Here is a 20,010-nt window from a genome sequence, read left to right as displayed (position 1 = left end):
AATCACTATTGCATCCTATGGGTAAAATATATTGGATCACTATTGAGTTGCAAATAATATTAACATTGTCTTCTATGAAATATATTCTACAAATAGCATTTTTTAAATCAATATGCATCTTATTTTCTTTATGAGTAGGCTTCTATACCTTTGGCTACAGTATCCAATATGTGACCAGCTTCTCTTTTATTTCTATTATTTTTTTATTATTCAGATAGTACAGATTACCAGCTGGTGACTTGGTCCAGGGATCACACTCTTCGCTTGTGGAAAATAGATCCTCATTTACAAAAGGTATTCATAGTAGTAAAAAAGACAAGCTGAAAATATCATCTATACATTCATCTTAAAAACAAAAGATTGTTTGCATTTTCTGTGTGATGGCGCTGTATACAAGGTATTAGTATATTTTATTTGGCCTACCACATTGCCCCTTGCTTCCCTTTCTGAATAAATTCAGTGTTCTACAAGAGAACTGGTGATGGTTGTAGAACCATAACTGCCTCAGCTCAAAGACTGTTATGTAATACAGGGGAATGTGAAGGGAAATGTATTGTAATGTTACCTCTGTGTAATGTACAATATATCTGCATTAACCTTCACTGTGAAGGAAAATGTGGGAGTTGACTTAAATGACTGGTAAAAGCAAGGCTGGTCAAATTCTGCGAAATAGTAGTTAGAATTTCCAGATACGCAATCGACACATTGTGAGATATCAAAATATGGATGATAAACAGCAAGTGATATTCCAGAGATGTAGTTGGAATTGAAGCAAAGGAGTGACCTATTAATCCATGAAACATACTCACACATATCTGTACATATCATCCTGTCTTATTGTGTGTGGGCAAAGCTGTCATGCACACAATCGGAAAAATATGTTATTACTGTAAATAATTATGAACAATAAAACTGAAAATAAAAACTATGAACAATTAATAAGGAAAATATGTGATTTGCTATGCAGTTTCCAGACAATTATTACAAGTCCCAGAAGTGCATACGTACACAAAACGTACAGTTTGGTGACAGAACCCAAATGAGAAGTCTGGAGTCACGGCGAATACTCTCTAGCGAGTCACCCCTCTAAAAACGTCATTACTGTGCCAATGACATTGAACTTTGCTCTTCCATAAAGCAGCAGTTTCCATCTTCAAATAATCAAAATAAACTTGATACCCTGGCGAAGCATGTCTATTGTTTTACAACGACTGTCCCAGGGGATTTTCGTCTTCCCAATTTCTCAAGATAAACGTCCCAGGGTTGTTTTGTGTACTAGAATTTTATGTTTATTGGCAGCATTTCTTGTATTAATTTCCATTGCACAAAAAAAAAAGAAGAAGCAAATACTATTACTGAAGCACAGAATTTGCATGAATTTTTCTCCCCGGCCATCCATGCAAACTGCAAACGAAGTCTTTTACCTCATCCATAGTTGTTGACACTTTGCAACCGCCTTGATGGATGTATTGTGACGTATTTTGACCCCGGATTCTGACCTTGCGTTTTGGCTACATGTACTGCCCTTTCATACCAGTTCAATTTCCTTTCATTATTACATCCAAATGTCATGATATTTAATATTTAAAACCAACCTTTATTTCACAGTCACTTTAGTTTTCACTTTTCTAAAATTATTTTACTGATCAAAAGACTTTTCACTCCCATCATGCAATCTCCCAACATATCTACAAATAACCTCGCTCTCAGGAGCTGAGAAATCAGAGTCACGCGCCAAGTAGCACTTGTTTTTTATTATCGGTTATATGTTCATTTCAGAAATGTACACGGTCTCTTTACACGCTCCCGTCTTATATTACTCATCTGATTACTCAGAACAATAACAAATGACGTAAACAATATAAGACAATTTATGATTGACGCGATCAGTATATAAACTAAATATATATATTACCAATTGAAAAATTAAGATACCTAAAAATACTCTCAGAGCAAAGATTTTGTACACTGTGTTCTGATCAGTCTGTTGGTGATGAAATGCATGCTCGTTTTGACTGCAAACTGGATGAAATTGTAAAGGCATGTAGCAACTTTTGGAATACTCTATCATTGTACAATGATAATATTTTAAAATTACCAAAAGAAGATGTGTTTGAGCATATTATGGGAATAAAAGATTCATTGCCAACAGTCTAGGAAAGTTTATCAACATAATTTTACCTTATAGTTAGCGTTATCTGTTTTTTTTTTTTATATCTGTATTTCGTGTTATTGTATTTTTTTGTGTATGATTATTGACCATGGTTAATGTATTTCCAAGTCTTTTACCTCATCCATAGTTGTTGACACTTTGCAACCGCCTTGATGGATGTATTGTGATGTATTTTGACCCCGGATTCTGACCTTGCGTTCCGGCTACATGTTCTGCCCTTTCATACCAGTTCAATTTCCTTTCATTATTACATCCAAATGTCATGATATTTAATATTTAAAACCTACCTTTATTTCACAGTCACTTTAGTTTTGACTTTTCTAAAATTATTTTACTGATCAAAAGACTTTTCACTCCCATCATGCAATCTCCCATAGTACTTCCGCAGACACAGCGGCGATCGCCAACATATCTACACATATCCTCGCTTTCAGGAGCTGAGGAGTCAAAAGACTTTCCACTCCCATCATACAATCCCCCATAGTACTTCCGGAAACACAGAGGCGATCGCCAGCATATCTACAAATAACCTCGCTCTTGGGAGCTGAGGAATGAAGAGCTCCACGTTGTTGACTTTGTTGACAGCGGAGCTAATAAAATGACTGAGGGCTTGACCATTAAAAACTCTGGAGGGTAGACTTGTGCAAATTATTTTATCCTGCACCTAGTTATGGGCTACATTATATATATTTTTTTGCTTTGACATTTTCAAGTATGTTTCAAGGGATATGTTTTTATTAATATATTTTTTCCTTAACTTCTTCTTTAGATTTGTTTTACAAAGTTGTGTTTATATATATGCTATTCAACTTCCACTTTCCTTTATTTCGATTGTCAACCTTTAATTGTATGGTGTCAATCTGAGCGTGACCTAATTCGTGGTTATGGGTGCACTTTACAATGATGCCTGCATTGTTTGATATGTATATATGAGTAACGACCGGCGTTGGAATACAGTGTATGTAAACCTGTTGTAGGCAATTAGTTCGTATCAGCACCGCATATAAAGTATTTTGAAGTCTGCGTAACTGGTAAATGTCGTCGTAGATGGGCGATCTCAGACATGGTGTGTGTCTAAGTACGAAACCCGAAACCCGAACCAGACACTTTGCAACTGCCTTGATGAATGTATTTAGACGTATTTTGACCCCGGATTCTGACCTTGCATTCTGGCTACATTTACTGCCCTTTCATACCACTTCAGTTTCCTTTCATTATTTCATCAAGATTCCACGATATTTAATATTTAAAACCAACCTTCATTTCACTTACTCACCAGTCACTTTACTTTTCTAAAATTATTTTATGATCAAAAGACTTTCCACTCCCATCATGCAATCCCCCATAGTACTTCCGGAAACACAGAGGCGATCGCCAGCATATCTACAAATAACCTCGCTCTCAGGAGCTGAGGAATAAAAATATGTAGCGTTGTTGATAGCGACTCAATTTCTCTCAGTCATATACATTTGTACAGTGAAATCTATCTGTCTAAACTGTACCCAGGGTAAACTGGAAATTTGTCAAAATTGAATATCTTGTAATAGTCAATTGTTTCTCAGAGACTTAAATTTTAAAATAAAATAAAATTTGTGGTGTTCAGTTTATACAGGTTTCACTGTATCTCAGTTTGTGATGTTCAGTTTATACAGGTTTCACAGTATCTCAGTTTGTGGTGTTCAGTTTATACAGGTTTCACTGTATCTCAGTTTGTGGTGTTCAGTTTATACAGGTTTCAATGTATCTCAGTCTGTGGTGTTCAGTTTATACAGGTTTCACTGTATCTCTGTTTGTGGTGTTCAGTTTATACAGGTTTCTCTGTATCTCAGTTTGTGGTGTTCAGTTTATACAGGTTTCACAGTATCTCAGTTTGTGGTGTTCAGTTTATACAGGTTTCACAGTATCTCAGTTTGTGGTGTTCAGTTTATACAGGTTTCACTGTATCTCAGTTTGTGGTGTTCAGTTTATACAGGTTTCACTGTATCTCAGTTTGTGGTGTTCAGTTTATATAGGTTTCAATGTATCTTAGTCTGTGGTGTTCAGTTTATACAGGTTTCACTGTATCTCAGTTTGTGGTGTTCAGTTTATACAGGTTTCACAGTATCTCAGTTTGTGGTGTTCAATTTTATACAGGTTTCACTGTATCTCAGTTTGTGGTGCTCAGTTTATACAGGTTTCACTGTATCTCAGTCTGTGGTGTTCAGTTTATACAGGTTTCACTGTATCTCAGTCTGTGGTGTTCAGTTTATACAGGTTTCACTATCTCAGTTTGTGGTGTTCAGTTTATACAGGTTTCACAGTATCTCAGTTTGTGGTGTTCAGTTTATACAGGTTTCACTGTATCTCAGTTTGTGGTGTTCAGTTTATACAGGTTTCACTGTATCTCAGTTTGTGGTGTTCAGTTTATACAGGTTTCACTGTATCTCCGTTTGTGGTGTTCAGTTTATACAGGTTTCACTGTATCTCGGTTTGTGGTGTTCAGTTTATACAGGTTTCTCTGTATCTCAGTTTGGTGTTCAGTTTTTACAGGTTTCACTGTATATCTTTATAGCTTTGTGGTGCAGAAGATTTCATTGATGATGTACACAGAGATATGGTGAGTATATCTCCAGGCTCAAGACACAGCAGCATCAGTGGGGTTGCCATAGAGAAAACTTCTCTAGGATCAGACAAAGAACAGACTGGGAATGCTGTGGAAGAAATAAGTGAGAAGGTTACAAATGTGTCTTCATCAGCCACTACAGTGACTGCCGTTCAACCACAGACTTTACAACAAGAATTCTCTCTGGTCAATGTGTCAGACATCACAAATGTCAAGTTGGATGCTGTAAGTATTGTCATTCATTCGTTCATTCATTCATTCATTCATTCATTCATTCATTCATTCATTCATTCATTCATTCATTCAGTAGTCACTCGCTTTTTCTCGCATAGTTATTTGGATTTACCCTATTTTTTAAAACTTTCACATCAAGTTGTGTAAACTTAAGAATGGCCTCTACATTTCACTTATCAGGTGCACAATGATAAAAAATATCCTCTAGGGGGGCCTTGGATTTATTTGTTCTATTAAATATAGACCAGTCTTAAAGAATATAATCTATTTGTTTCCTACTGACCAGTCTTAAAGAATATAATCTATTTGTTTCCTACTGACCAGTAGCCATGTGTATAATTTTTCTGCTTGCTATTGACCAGTAGCCATGTGTATAATTTTTCTGCTTGCTATTGACCAGTAGCCATGTGTATAATTTCTCTGCTTGCTATTGATCAGTAGCCATGTGTATAATTTTTCTGCTTGCTATTGACCAGTAGCCATGTGTATAATTTCTCTGCTTGCTATTGACCAGTAGCCATGTGTATAATTTTTCTGCTTGCTATTGACCAGTAGCCATGTGTATAATTTTTCTGCTTGCTATTGACCAGTAGCCATGTGTATAATTTCTCTGCTTGCTATTGATCAGTAGCCATGTGTATAATTTTTCTGCTTGCTATTGACCAGTAGCCATGTGTATAATTTCTCTGCTTGCTATTGACCAGTAGCCATGTGTATAATTTTTCTGCTTGCTATTGATCAGTAGCCATGTGTATAATTTTTCTGCTTGCTATTGACCAGTAGCCATGTGTATAATTTCTCTGCTTGCTATTGATCAGTAGTCATGTGTATAATTTTTCTGCTTGCTATTGACCAGTAGCCATGTGTATAATTTCTCTGCTTGCTATTGATCAGTAGTCATGTGTATAATTTCTCTGCTTGCTATTGATCAGTAGTCATGTGTATAATTTCTCTGCTTGCTATTGATCAGTAGCCATGTGTATAATTTTTCTGCTTGCTATTGACCAGTAGCCATGTGTATAATTTCTCTGCTTGCTATTGACCAGTAGCCATGTGTATAATTTTTCTGCTTGCTATTGACCAGTAGCCATGTGTATAATTTTTCTGCTTGCTATTGACCAGTAGCCATGTGTATAATTTCTCTGCTTGCTATTGATCAGTAGCCATGTGTATAATTTTTCTGCTTGCTATTGACCAGTAGCCATGTGTATAATTTCTCTGCTTGCTATTGACCAGTAGCCATGTGTATAATTTTTCTGCTTGCTATTGATCAGTAGCCATGTGTATAATTTTTCTGCTTGCTATTGACCAGTAGCCATGTGTATAATTTCTCTGCTTGCTATTGATCAGTAGTCATGTGTATAATTTTTCTGCTTGCTATTGACCAGTAGCCATGTGTATAATTTCTCTGCTTGCTATTGATCAGTAGTCATGTGTATAATTTCTCTGCTTGCTATTGATCAGTAGTCATGTGTATAATTTCTCTGCTTGCTATTGATCAGTAGTCATGTGTATAATTTTTCTGCTTGCTATTGACCAGTAGCCATGTGTATAATTTCTCTGCTTGCTATTGATCAGTAGCCATATGTATAATTTTTCTGCTTGCTATTGACCAGTAGCCATATGTATAATTTTTCTGCTTGCTATTGACCAGTAGCCATGTGTATAATTTCTCTGCTTGCTATTGACCAGTAGCCATGTGTATAATTTCTCTGCTTGCTATTGACCAGTAGCCATGTGTATAATTTTTCTGCTTGCTATTGACCAGTAGCCATGTGTATAATTTCTCTGCTTGCTATTGACCAGTAGCCATGTGTATAATTTCTCTGCTTGCTATTAACCAGTAGCCATGTGTATAATTTCTCTACTTCCTATTGACCAGTAGCCATGTGTATAATTTCTCTGCTTGCTATTGATTAGTAGCCATGTGTATAATTTCTCTACTTCCTATTGACCAGTAGCTATGTGTATAATTTCTCTGCTTGCTATTGACCAGTAGCCATGTGTATAATTTCTCTGCTTCCTATTGACCAGTAGTCATGTGTGTAATTTCTCTGCTTACTATTGACCAGTAGCCATGTGTATAATTTCTCTGCTTCCTATTGACCAGTAGCCATGTGTATAATTTCTCTGCTTCCTATTGACCAGTAGCCATGTGTATAATTTCTCTGCTTCCTATTGACCAGTAGCCATATGTATAATTTCTCTGCTTACTATTGATCAGTGTTGTACATGCTTGTATTTCAGTTGGATGCAATGCATAGAAGTTGCAAAGTCACCAGTGTTCATGTCAATAACATGGTCACTTTGAACGTCTCATTTCCTGCCAACTATCCCAATAATGCGGCTCCTGATTTCACCTTTACCAAGCCAACCAACATTGATACTAAAACCAAAAGTAAATTATTAAAGGTAGGTACAAGTACGATATGTATGGGTTTATGTAGCATACTCTGAATAATAAAACTTATATACTGCTGCTGGATCATTTGTTTTCTCTGTCTACATTTACAATACAAGTCTGTATTAATTAAATCATTCTTTTGATTGGAGGCCACTATATGCTAATTTTTTTTCTAACAATCCCATTGGTTTTGGCAGGGTTTGATTTATCGGCATATACAGTGAATTTCATGAAGGCATGAGTGTTTTTGAATGTAAATTAAAATTGAAAATGACACAATGTGTTAACAGATGTGTCAGTCAATCAGCCAATGATTGGAGGAAATCTACGAAGACTTGTGGTTATTGTGCATTACGAGATGGCGTCTTTAGCCAGGGTATTATGTTTTACAAATATTTTTTTTTAGATTTTGGTCTTCACAAAATTTACTGTATAAAGAACAAATGACAGAATCATGTTAATTTTCATACATTGTTATTATTCTTCAATATAATATATCAATTTCAACTTCATCATTATGAAAATTTGTGAAAAGTTACCACAACTTCATTGACACATTCTCCATAGCTCGGAATGTTTCCCTCATTCTAGATCATAACAAAACTATAGTAGCAGAATGAGGAGGTGGAGGAATATGGTACAGTTGGCAGCCATGACAACAGGCATTCACTGCAATAAAAAGATAACCTGTTCACTTATCTAAATTCTCAATGTATTTTATGTATTAGTATTTCTCTGTGAATGTCAATACTTTAACCACAGTAACAAATCAAGTCACCAATTTTTGAATGAATTTGATTTATTTTTAGATACTACAAGAAACCTCTCACCAGCACGTGAAGAGGAATCGTACATGTCTAGAACCGTGTATACGCAAGCTAGTCACTGGTCTAGAGACGCTAACGGTTAGTAAACAATTGATGTCTGCATGTTGACCTACGTGTACGTTCTGAGGGCATGTAGATGTCACGCAAAATAAGATTCTTTTGTTTTAACCGATAAATAAGTTTTAGTTGGGAATATATGGAGATACTGATAAGAAAGAAGTAAGGCCCAGTAAGGTTCAGAGTTGTCTGTGCCAATATTTATTCTTTCATTCTTGTTTAATTACGCATGGTATACTGACTATAGTTTGAAGGTACGATCAAACATACACAATTTACTGTCACAGTGTGGTACCAGGAGATGGTATGATAAAAAATGATTCAATACTGTAAAATGACTAATTTTCACTGGGTTTAAATTTCACTGATTTACCATTTCAGGCATATTCAGTGGGTTTTAAATTCACGGTTTCGTCATTTAGATAATGTGTTCTATGCTAAATTTTACATATTCACTGTGTTTTAATTTAGCCCATTTTTCCAGTCAGCGAAATAAGCTAAATTAAAACCCAGTGAATAATTACCCCCTTTACAGTAGTTAGTTATCCATTCAATGCTGGGGACAAAAATCTAAATAAGTTTGATTGTGATCAGTACTTTACTAACCCAAACCATTTCTTGGTGCGATTCAGGTGTTAATCATTGCCATTGAAAGAACGCAATCTTGAGTTCATAGTCCACCATCTTGAACTTGTTGGACTGTGCTATTTTTGATCTTGAGTTCTCAGTCCACCATCTTGAACTTGTTGGACTGTGCTATTTTTGATCTTGAGTTCTCAGTCCACCATCTTGAACGTGTTGGACTGTGCTATTTTTGATCTTGAGTTCTCAGTCCACCATCTTGAACTTGTTGGACTGTGCTATTTTTGATCTTGAGTTCTCAGTCCACCATCTTGAACTTGTTGGACTGTGCTATTTTTGATCTTGAGTTCTCAGTCCACCATCTTGAACTTGTTGGACTGTGCTATTTTTGATCTTGAGTTCTCAGTCCACCATCTTGAACGTGTTGGACTGTGCTATTTTTGATCTTGAGTTCTCAGTCCACCATCTTGAACTTGTTGGACTGTGCTATTTTTGATCTTGAGTTCTCAGTCCACCATCTTGAACTTGTTGGACTGTGCTATTTTTGATCTTGAGTTCTCAGTCCACCATCTTGAACTTGTTGGACTGTGCCATTTGTTTATATGTGGCTACAATTTGTATCACCTTCAGCAGATTATTTAAAAAGTCTAAAATGACAAAAATTTGCCAATGAAAAGTGCATTTATATAATATAAAATATAAAATATAATATATTTAGAATAACTCTATAATACTTACAAAGGAATTGGTAGTACACGCAGATAAGATGTACACAACAGTGTTGTGGCTTCTGCGTGCCCACACAACTCGCCCTCGCTTTTAATAGAGGGGCAAGATAAATAAATGCAGAATGACCACATGTCTGAAGGTTTCTAATTCTGATAACATTGATATATGCAAATGAATGAGACATTTAAATTTTGGCGTTACTACTACATGCAGTAGTAATTACTTTTTTCACTAAGCATTTTTAATATCTTTGTTGGACAAAAGTCGCAGCTACTATATTGGTATTCCTGATAACATGTGATCCTCTATATTAACGTCCATATTTGTTATTTTTCGCTAGGTTGATGACAAGGTTCAAGACAGTTCACAAACGCCATATAACTTACAGAATGTGTCTGTAGTGAAGCAGCCTGTCATGCCAATCATTTCCTATGGTAGCTACAGAGATCATAACATCCCCTTCCCGAGAACTTCAGGCGCCAGATTTTGTAGTGTTGGTAAGTGCAGGCTTTGTAGAAATATCCTAATTATAGCATCTCTCCTAGGGTGCACTGTGACGTCATTTCAACTCCAAACATTTTGATCATCTGTGAGTGTTATTTAATAATTTTATGTGTATTTTCGAAACCACATACTGAATCAACATGAAGACCTGTTTTGTTAGGTCTTTGTAGTTGATGCTGGTCCTACAATCATAACTCTGTAGTCATCTAGTTGCTGTGGAGTTGGGTTATGCAAGTCTTGCTTGTTTCTTGTGTTCATTCCAGGTGTATTATTTGCTCATACTTCACCATTATAGCCGTACACTATTTAGTACGTAGATAAGAAGATGCATTTTTTTGCACTTGCTGTGAGTGTGCAAACAAGAACCAGATTTTTGCATCCAATCGGAAAGGTGGCATTGTTGGCTGCTGTTGTTATTGAATATATATTGTATAACCTATAGACAGTGGTGATAGTTCATGCACAACATTTCTTGGTGTTTGTCAAAAATGAAATAATATCACTGTGTACTAGCATATAGTGGCTGTCTTCATTGGGTGTTGTTTTCTCATTGCAGGCAAGCTGGTAGTTTTTATGAGACCTGTTGTTAAGAAAAGTAGCAATCCTGAAAACACACCAAGGTGAGTTACTACAGTAATAGGCTGCAGGTTATAGGTCCCACCCACCCTATGGTGAGATAGGCTGGAAATGGCAATGTCACAATGGTAATTAAGATGATGGTCGTCTGAATATAGGCGTTCTTTGTGCTCAATAAATCAAAATGTAGTTTAACAGACCTAGTCTTTACTCTACCGAGAGTGGTATGATTATCATATAAACATTATAGACAAACTCAGAGTTGACAAATTTAACCCCAGTACACTTACTATTAGTAAATACATGTCAATCATGTTGAAACAATACATATTTATTTATAATAGGCCATCGGCCCATTATATTTACATACATTATTAATATATTTAAAAATAAAATTACAATTTTTAAACAATTGACAATTCTTGTAGCTCTTTTCCCAATTTCATTGCGTGAAAAGTAAAGGCTCCCAGTCTTTGAAGAAGATCTGTATTTTTGGTAGCCATTAATTTGTAATATTTACTGACTGTTGGGGGATTAAAAAAGTTAGCAGGAATATATTTTATTCTTAAATTAACTAAAAACAATACCATTACTATTCCCATGCAAACAAGAAAGCTCGTTATTTTTTGCAGGTCACTGTCTGTCTTAGGTACATTCCGTACCTTACCAATAAAAGGAATGGCATCCCAAACATCACAGTATAATATTTATAATACAAACCTAGGGAGTCCTACAAGAGATGTTGAAGTATCTATCAGTAACTATTATAAAGACAGAGATAGAGAAAGGGTAAGTAACCTAGGGAGTCCTACAAGAGATACTGAAGTATCTATCAGTAACTATTTTAAAGACAGAGAAAGAAAGGGTAAGTAACCTAGGGAGTCTTACAAGAGATACTGAAGTATCTATTATTAACAACTAAAATAGAAAAAATTAAGTAACCTAGGGAGTCCTACAAGAGATACTGAAGTATCTATCAGTAACTACTTTAAAGACAGAGATAGAAAGGGTAAGTAACCTAGGGAGTCCTACAAAAGATGCTGAAGTAACTATTATTAAAGACTGAAATATAGAAAAGGTTAGTAAGCTAGGGAGTCATACAACTTTAATAAAAACAAATGACATGAAGAATAAATCTGAGGTATGTACGGTACCTTCTAGAGGGCACTTAAGACCAGTTTTGAGACTCTCCCACAGAGAAAGATGCCATTTGAGACTGTGTTTGAGACCGATTTAGAGACACTCGGATGCCACATAGACAGGGAATGAGACCGTGTTTGAGACCAGCTTTAGAGACTCGCAGATGCCACGCAGACCGAAAATGAGACCGTGTCTGAGACCAGCTTTAGAAACTGAAATTCGCGCAGTCTGATTGGACAACCTTCTGACATCCGAAATTGTATTCTACTCTTGTCACCATGGATTTAGGAACGGAAAAATTGTTGACAGATTTGTTAGCGTACGAGAAAATTAAGACGCTAAAAAAGAGAAAAGAAAACGTGACAACAACATAAATACCTCATTTAGAGAATAGTTTGACGACATACAAGACTGTATTATGATGTAGTGCCCAAAAAAGTTGGCGCCACTGAGCAACGAACGAGATTACGTTTGTTGGGTCGCTTATGCATGAGTTCCTGTTTAGCGAGTTAACATGTTTTTACCGATGATAACTACACTTCTGTGATTATTTCAACGCTGATATGACCATTCTCATTTTAACGAAACATATTACTACTGGTTTATATTTTGTGTCCATCTCTAATTTTATTTATACAAGTTGAAATGGTTAGGTTGAAGTGCTCGGGCTCATACTTCTATTTAATCCTAAACCTCAGACAACTAATCAGTTGTCTGAGCCTAAACACAGCCTCTCAGCAACGCCAGACATTTTTTTTTTTTCAATCCGGGTTGCGGTTAAACGAACTTCTTGTCTACGACAGGCATAGAAGAACTTGTCACACAACATGTACTTTATTTCTCCACATATTCTATGAATTCGTGTTTATGATTTATCTCGGAAATGTGTGCTAATTAACTCTGTTACCGAACTATATCAGTAACAACCATTGTAGTTTTCATGTCCATTGTGGCAAATTTAACACCTCTGCGAGGTGTGACTACTTTTGAAGCCTCCCATTGTTTTTACGTAGTCGGCGACGCGTGACGAGGGAATTCCTTTTTAAAGGGGTTACCGGTACCACATATTTTTACTGACGTAAAATAAAATATTTACTATGGTAACAGGGCATGGTACGAAAATGGTGTATGTTAGGAAGGCTTTTTTATTATTTATTAAACAGTTTATTCAATAGTTTGCATAGAACCGTGATCACGGGAAGTGCTATTCGCATCTTGGTACTCGCATATGGTACTTTTTCAGGTCATGCATACAGTAGATGTATGTATGTTTGGGTACTAAATTCAATGCGAAATGCCTGTACTGTCCAGTTATGGAGTACTATACTAAACTCTAGTTTATTTTTATTCCTTCCTTTTTAGTGTATTAATACTGTATATTTTTTACTATTATTTGTAACCATTCCCTCCGAGGAGTGATTATGTGTTAATAAATAAATAATAATAATAATATTTATTGCATCCTTAGAAATACAGTCGCGCCGTTTATGGTTAAGTTTGGTGAAGTTAATAATTGTAGTATAAAAGCACAGTCAATTGAAAAATAATATTCAGACTGGCAGTACTATTGCATTTTGTTTGTGATTTTCATTGGGCATATGGTTTATTAATGTATTATGGGGTTTGCAGTAATACCATATAAGGCAATGACAATTTACATGACTCTCAGTTATACATGTCTATTTCATTGTAGAAAATCCGTGGTAGAGGGTCGTCAAAACATAAACGTGGCTGGGAAGTGGACTATGTGAAGCCAACGTCATCAGGAATGGTGACAGTCTATGACATAGAAATAGTCTTACCAATTCATAAAACATTAGCGCAGAACTATGTGTAAGTATATGTACATATTACCATGGAAACTCCAAAAATATGTCGTTTTACACAGAATCAAAAGTATGTGTGTTAAACCGTGCATTAAAACAATATTACACATAGATATGTCGGTGTAATATGAATTATGAGCAGAGTAATAGAAACATGGGCCCTCATAATTAAGCAAAGAAAGTGTTTTGCTTACAAACTAACCCTTTTTTCAAAGCATTGAATTTCCAAATTTCAGATTATCAGATCTATTTTTGATGGTTTTATTTTCTAATACTTCAAGTTCTATTTCTTATCAATTATTAGTCCCCGCTTGGACGCAATCCGAAAGCGGGGACTTATGTTTTGACCTCGGTGCGTCCATGCATGCGTCCAGACCTGTATCTTAGAAATGCCTGGATCAATAACAATCAAACTTCACACATACATCATACATAATATTATACTTATGCACATCAATTTGTTTCATGATCTGATTCAAGATGGCCGAATGGCGGCCATTTTTGTTCTAAAAATCATCAAACTTGTGCATTTCTCGACTGGCCGACTGGCGGCCATTTTGTTTTAATGAATGTGGTTCTAGTGCCATATCTCTGACTTGCTGTGACTGATTATGTTCAAATTTTAAATATTCAATATACATCATGTCATCCTATTAAAAATGGCTGAATGGCCGAATGGCATTTATTGATGGATTTTGTTCAAACTTGGTACATACATTAGACATTACATGTTCCTGATGCACGTTATTTTATTTTTTAGATCGTATTCAGAATGGCTGACTAGTGGCCATTTTGTTTTAATGAATGCTGTTCTAGAGCCATATTTCTGACATGCTTTGACTGACTATGTTCAAATTTTATATATTCATTATACATGTATTCTGATTTTGTTTTACCAAATAATATTGTCTTTGGTGAAATAGGAATAAGAATGTGAATGCAGAAATCCTGGTGATATACTGTAGAAAATCACTTTCGAGAGAAACATAATTTAGTGTATTTGTTCGCGGGTCACTGATTACCCAGAGTTTTACCAGGTAAAATTTCTTAGGTGTCAGTATCTTTCACAAAATTTCGTCTTTACAAATACTGTAGAATACTTTATTTTAGGTGGAATTAGTTTTCGCTGAAAAGGCTTTTTGGGTGTTTTGTTTGGAATTTATTTTCACTGATTTTTGACAAGGTGAATGTGAAATATAGGAAAAAAAGTATATTCGCTGGATTTTATTTTCACTGAAGCATTCCTTCACGAGAATAGCGAAAATAAATTCCAAGCGAAAATAAAGTATTCTACAGTACCTAAAATCTCAAATTTCTGGCAGAGAAAAGTAAACAGTTCACAGTATTTTCATATTGTGGAAAACCGAGAATTACATAACTATAATCTGTTTTTCTTCACAGTCTGGATCATAATGATATTCCTGGAATGTGTAGTAAAAATGCTGCTGCAGCTGCCACTGTTAACAGAAAGGACTTGGTACAGATTTGGTCCCTGGCATCTCTAGCAACAAATAAAACGTTAAAACCATCTAAAGATCCTGATACAGGACCACCTTGGGCAATACATCCATTTGGTAGAAAACTACTTACTTCTATGTGAGTACCGGTACAATATGCTACCATACCATGATTATTTGCTACTATTAAAGCAATACATGCGTGTTTGTTTTTATTTAAAACTTAATTCATTTATAATATAATTTTCGTTACCAACAAAAGTAAAAAAATAAATGCATATTACATTAAATATACTGAGTATTTTTTTGTTATCATGTGAACAGTTTTTTTGTGATGCTTGTTTTAGAACCAAATTAAGGCCTTTCACTCTTCCCTGACACCTAAATTAGTGATGCCTGTTCAAGAAATTATACGATGTAATACATGTAAAGTTTTTAGTTCCAAGATGGAGGATTGATTTTATGATTGATTTTGGTAAAAGTGTATACCGCTGTTTTTAACATATTTCAATAGATTGTTTTGTTGTTACCTCTCAGAGAAAATTTAAAAACTATTCAAAATGAGTTGAAGTTAATATATGAAGAAAAAACATTTGATTTTCTAGCAACAAGAGACATGGTAACCCTCTGTATTTGCCAAATATTCTTTACTAGTAAAATATTAACACTACTACTTTCATGTTATTAATAGTTAGAAATATCTGATCAACATTGTTAAACTACTGAGATTCAATATTGTTTATTTTCAGTTTACAAAAATACAAGGCATTACACGATGTACAGACATTGGCTATGTTATCATGTGCTTTTGGTAAACCAGCCACTCCTAGTGAGTTGTATGAAGAGAGCCATGGTGGTATGCCTCGATCTGGATCACTTGGCAGTATACCTTACAATGTAAGTTACTTATCATGATGATGTATTTCATGCCATTGGTACCCTAGGTCATGGTGCCTTAGGTCGTGGTGTCCTAGGTCATGGTGTCCTAGGTCATGCAATCCTTGGTTATGGTGAATTAGGTCATGGTGAGTTAGCGAGGTCATGGTGTCCGAGGTCATGCAATCTTTGGTTACGGTCATGGTGAGTTAGCGAGGTCATGGTGTCCAAGGTTGTGGTGTCCTGGGTCATGATGTATGTTCTCAGTCATGCTTTCTCCCTTTCAACATATACAGTTAAAAAACACATTTTTGAGGTAACCATGTATTATTATATGTTTGTGTTAGTAAAACACGGTAGGTCATGGTGTATTACCGGGGTAGGTCATATGTTCTAGGACATGGTGTCCTGGATCATGATGTCCTAGGCCATGGTGTGGTAGGTAATATATCCAAGGTCATGGTTTTCTAAGATATGCTGTGGTAGGTCATGGTGTCCTAGGCCATGATGTCCTCAGTCCTGGTGTTCTGGATCATTCTCAGTTTAAGAGAGCATATGGAAATCACAATCACTGGTAACGTATAATTCCTGTCTGACTTCAAATTCGTAACTTAATTTATCACGTTGGCAAACTGACAAATTTTACACGTATAGTTGCAACAATGTGTTGAATTAGTCTAAATAGGGAATGTCAACTTCGTCATTTGTTTTGTTTTAAAAGACAACCTGTAATACTAAGAGCTACCATAAATATACTAATTTAGGCATAATTTTTCAAACATACTAAATTGGTCACTGACACTGATTAAGAGTACAGTACTATGTTTATTGTAAATGGGTAATCTTTGTTTCAACACTGAGCTGTTATCACCATAACAAGATGCTCAGTTTATCTTCCAAGAATTTCTAATTTTCTGATTTAAAAACAAAATCATGCTGTTTTCCCACCAAAATCAATGCAAAAAAGATCCTACTGCAACATTGGTAAATCTCTCCCATGTATTTAGCTTCGACTGAAACTTCAAATTTGTTCACATTCATTCATTTGTTTGTTTGTACATATTGTACCATGTCCTGAGAATATACTTTGTGATATTCTGGGTGATGTCCCTTATTACGGTACATCTTTGTTTCTCCTTGCAGTCCAGTTCGGGATTTCTTTCGTCATACATTATCATATACCTCGTATTGCCTGGCCTCGTAATACTATGGGAAGTTCACCCATACATCGGCAATAATTTCCCATATCACGCCTGTCCCAGCATGCCTAGCTTTCCCCAATCATTCTAAATTACGCTGCGTGTTTCACGGCATGGTAAAATTTTAATTACTCCTGTAAAATATATGATAAAACCTTTATGGACTGGATACGGCTTTTGATGCCCTCGGTCTTGCACCTTATGTGCCCTCACAAGCTTGGGCGCTCCCACCACACTACCTTAGGCTGCAAAAGCTGTATCCAGTCTATAAAGAATAATAGCATATCCATCATTGTTTATCTGTGCAGTTCAATAACTGTTTCTGCCATATAGAATAATAGTGATTCAATATACCCCATCTTTAAGTTAGTCTCTTCTCACAGTCCTGTAATTGCTTTCAGCTAAAATTTGACACATGAATTTCTGTTTATTCTTGCAGTCCAGTTACAGCTGTCTATATTATAACAACGGTTTGACATATCCAAACGAATGGTCTATTGGTAGTGGTGGTGGAGGAATACAGAGCATCAGCTGGTCACTCACTGACTCACCAGATGACTATAGATTCTCAAAGCATTTAGATCCAAAAGAAGTTGAGAAGGAACGTCATGAAGATATGACACAGTAAGGTTTACTCTGTATTTGAGACTCTGGTCTTTTTTTTTAATTACAGTCGCTGTCGTATATTGACATCTCAAAGTCACTTGCGTTACAGATCAATTTCTAGAAAGGTGTGCTAGCGAAAAACTACTTGACTTGCATATTAAAGGCCGACATTTACTCGTCTGTGTTTTCTTTCATGTTATTCATTCCATTGTATTCTCTAACATAAACAACGCACTAGTGGCAAAGTAGGCATTTTGAAAACGATGTGGGTGAAGCTTACAGTTTACAAACTCGAAACTCAACGCTTTTGAAACCCATTTTCCCGCAAAAGTAAATGGTTTAGTTGTCAAATTCACTACTATTTTTATTTATGGCTTCCCTGAACATTCATGGCACCACTCACGTTTGAAAAATAGAAAATATAATGCAATGAATCATGTTTCTCGTGTTTTTGTAGAGCTTCTAGTCACCGTTGTTGATGTGGGTGAGGGCAACTTCATTTGAATAATAAACTCCGTCTGCGCCTTTTTATATACCATGTCGGTCTTTAAGTAGTTTGTGAGGGGTAGTTAGAAGTAATGTCATCAGTGACTAAAAGTGACTAGAACTGCTTCATATTTTAGATTTTAATCAGATTCTTTGTCTTCTAAGTCATTTCATGTATTGCTAATACACAAAGCTTAACTGAGACGCAACCAAAATTATTAAATTCTGTCAAGTCATTGGAAGCAAAAACAAAAGTTTTCGGAATTCATAGTACCGGTATGAAACCCACAATCTATGCTTGATTTTCACAAATTTGTTAAAACATATTTCCAAAAATGATGGTAATCTTGTGCTTATATACAATTCTTATGTCTACAGAAATTTGTAGGTCACTTTGTGAACATTGGTTGCCATGGTAACATCCCTGACATTTTGGTTTATTACTGAAATTGTTTCCCTTCCCAAGCTAATGAATTTGTTATTAGTCAAACTGAGAAGCATTTTACCAACTGCAACCAACGTAAAAAAAACAGGTCACTTATAAACTAGTAGTGCTCAGGACCAAAGTTTTCCAAGAAGACTGACTACCTCAAAACTCAAATTATATCAAATTTAATTTTCAGATTTATCTGCACCCACTGAGCATGTATGTGTAGGGAATATGACACCAAGTACTTGTGTTTGTTAAATCAATATAGAAAATAATACAACCTATTAAAGGTGATGCTGGATTGCTCTTGGTCATTCATGTTGCATCTTGTATTTTGATAAATGTCTTACATTTATATACCAGTACACTGTAATTTCCTCAGTGATATTCATGACTTAGTTTCGAAAAATTACTGTTATGTTACCAAATGTATTTTAATTAACAGAAGATGTGAGACACTTTTTTTGTACAAAAACAAAAGATTTCTATGTCAAACTGCAAGAGGGCAGTATAATCCTTACCTGTACATTACCATACTGTTCGTGAATAGGTTATCCACTTTTTAGTTTAACGCAAGTGGTTGATATCCTTGTATCTTGATTTCAATATGGATTTGTAACTTTCAGTATAATGGACCCCAATCTAATACTTCAGTATGATGAATATAAGAAGGCATATTCTGAGATATTGTATCGATGGGATTTGAAAGAAGCCAGAGCTGAAGTACTCAAATACGTGTCCACCTCACAGCCATCACATGCTGGTATAGGTAAGAACTCAGACATTATTCTGTAACACACTTTCCTACTGGATGAATCACTGACCAATCGGTGATCCTGTACCAAATATTTAAATGACAAGTATGTGTCTGCATAACCTTGTATGTAATTGGTCAGTAGGTATTGAACAGTAAAAATTCAATATATTGAACAATAAAAATTGATTTTTTAAAATTGTTGATTATTGAAAGTTGTAATATCTATATATTAAAAAAGAGAAATCTGATTCTAGTCCTTGTAGTATTGTACATCAGTAGGCCTCCTCAACCTCTCTCCATCCTTCCTCTAAACATATTATTCAAACAATAGACTTGTAAAAACTTGATAAAAATTTGTTTAAGTGTTTAATACATATACCCTAAAGCTGTATTGTTGTGAAGTAGTATGTGTGCAATACAATATTTATGATATTTATGAATAGACGGGTTGAAAACCCTCTGCCTTAGTCTCGGAATTTCCTAGCCGCCAACATTCATCATAGATTCAGCATATCAGGGCGTCATCAATTCCCTGAATCACATGC

At 35.4% G+C, this 20,010-nt stretch overlaps 1 protein-coding gene across 1 annotated transcript in view; it reads left to right on the top strand.

Moving 5' to 3' along the window:
* LOC102801396 (GATOR2 complex protein WDR59-like) overlaps positions 1 to 20,010 on the top strand; it is a 68,104-nt gene that overhangs the window by 45,786 nt on the left and 2,308 nt on the right. The window contains exons 11-22 of the mRNA XM_085500219.1: positions 215 to 294; positions 4,725 to 5,000; positions 7,257 to 7,421; positions 8,223 to 8,318; positions 9,949 to 10,105; positions 10,669 to 10,732; positions 11,321 to 11,477; positions 13,522 to 13,661; positions 15,056 to 15,250; positions 15,861 to 16,008; positions 17,626 to 17,810; positions 19,335 to 19,477. Coding sequence (XP_085356345.1) covers positions 215 to 294; positions 4,725 to 5,000; positions 7,257 to 7,421; positions 8,223 to 8,318; positions 9,949 to 10,105; positions 10,669 to 10,732; positions 11,321 to 11,477; positions 13,522 to 13,661; positions 15,056 to 15,250; positions 15,861 to 16,008; positions 17,626 to 17,810; positions 19,335 to 19,477 — 1,806 coding nt within the window. The remainder of the gene's footprint in view (positions 1 to 214; positions 295 to 4,724; positions 5,001 to 7,256; positions 7,422 to 8,222; positions 8,319 to 9,948; positions 10,106 to 10,668; positions 10,733 to 11,320; positions 11,478 to 13,521; positions 13,662 to 15,055; positions 15,251 to 15,860; positions 16,009 to 17,625; positions 17,811 to 19,334; positions 19,478 to 20,010) is intronic.

The sequence above is a fragment of the Saccoglossus kowalevskii genome, chromosome 6 (assembly GCF_978046115.1).
Source record: "Saccoglossus kowalevskii chromosome 6, keSacKowa6.1, whole genome shotgun sequence".
NCBI classification, from domain to species: domain Eukaryota; kingdom Metazoa; phylum Hemichordata; class Enteropneusta; family Harrimaniidae; genus Saccoglossus; species Saccoglossus kowalevskii.
This window is presented reverse-complemented; position numbering and strand designations above follow the sequence as displayed.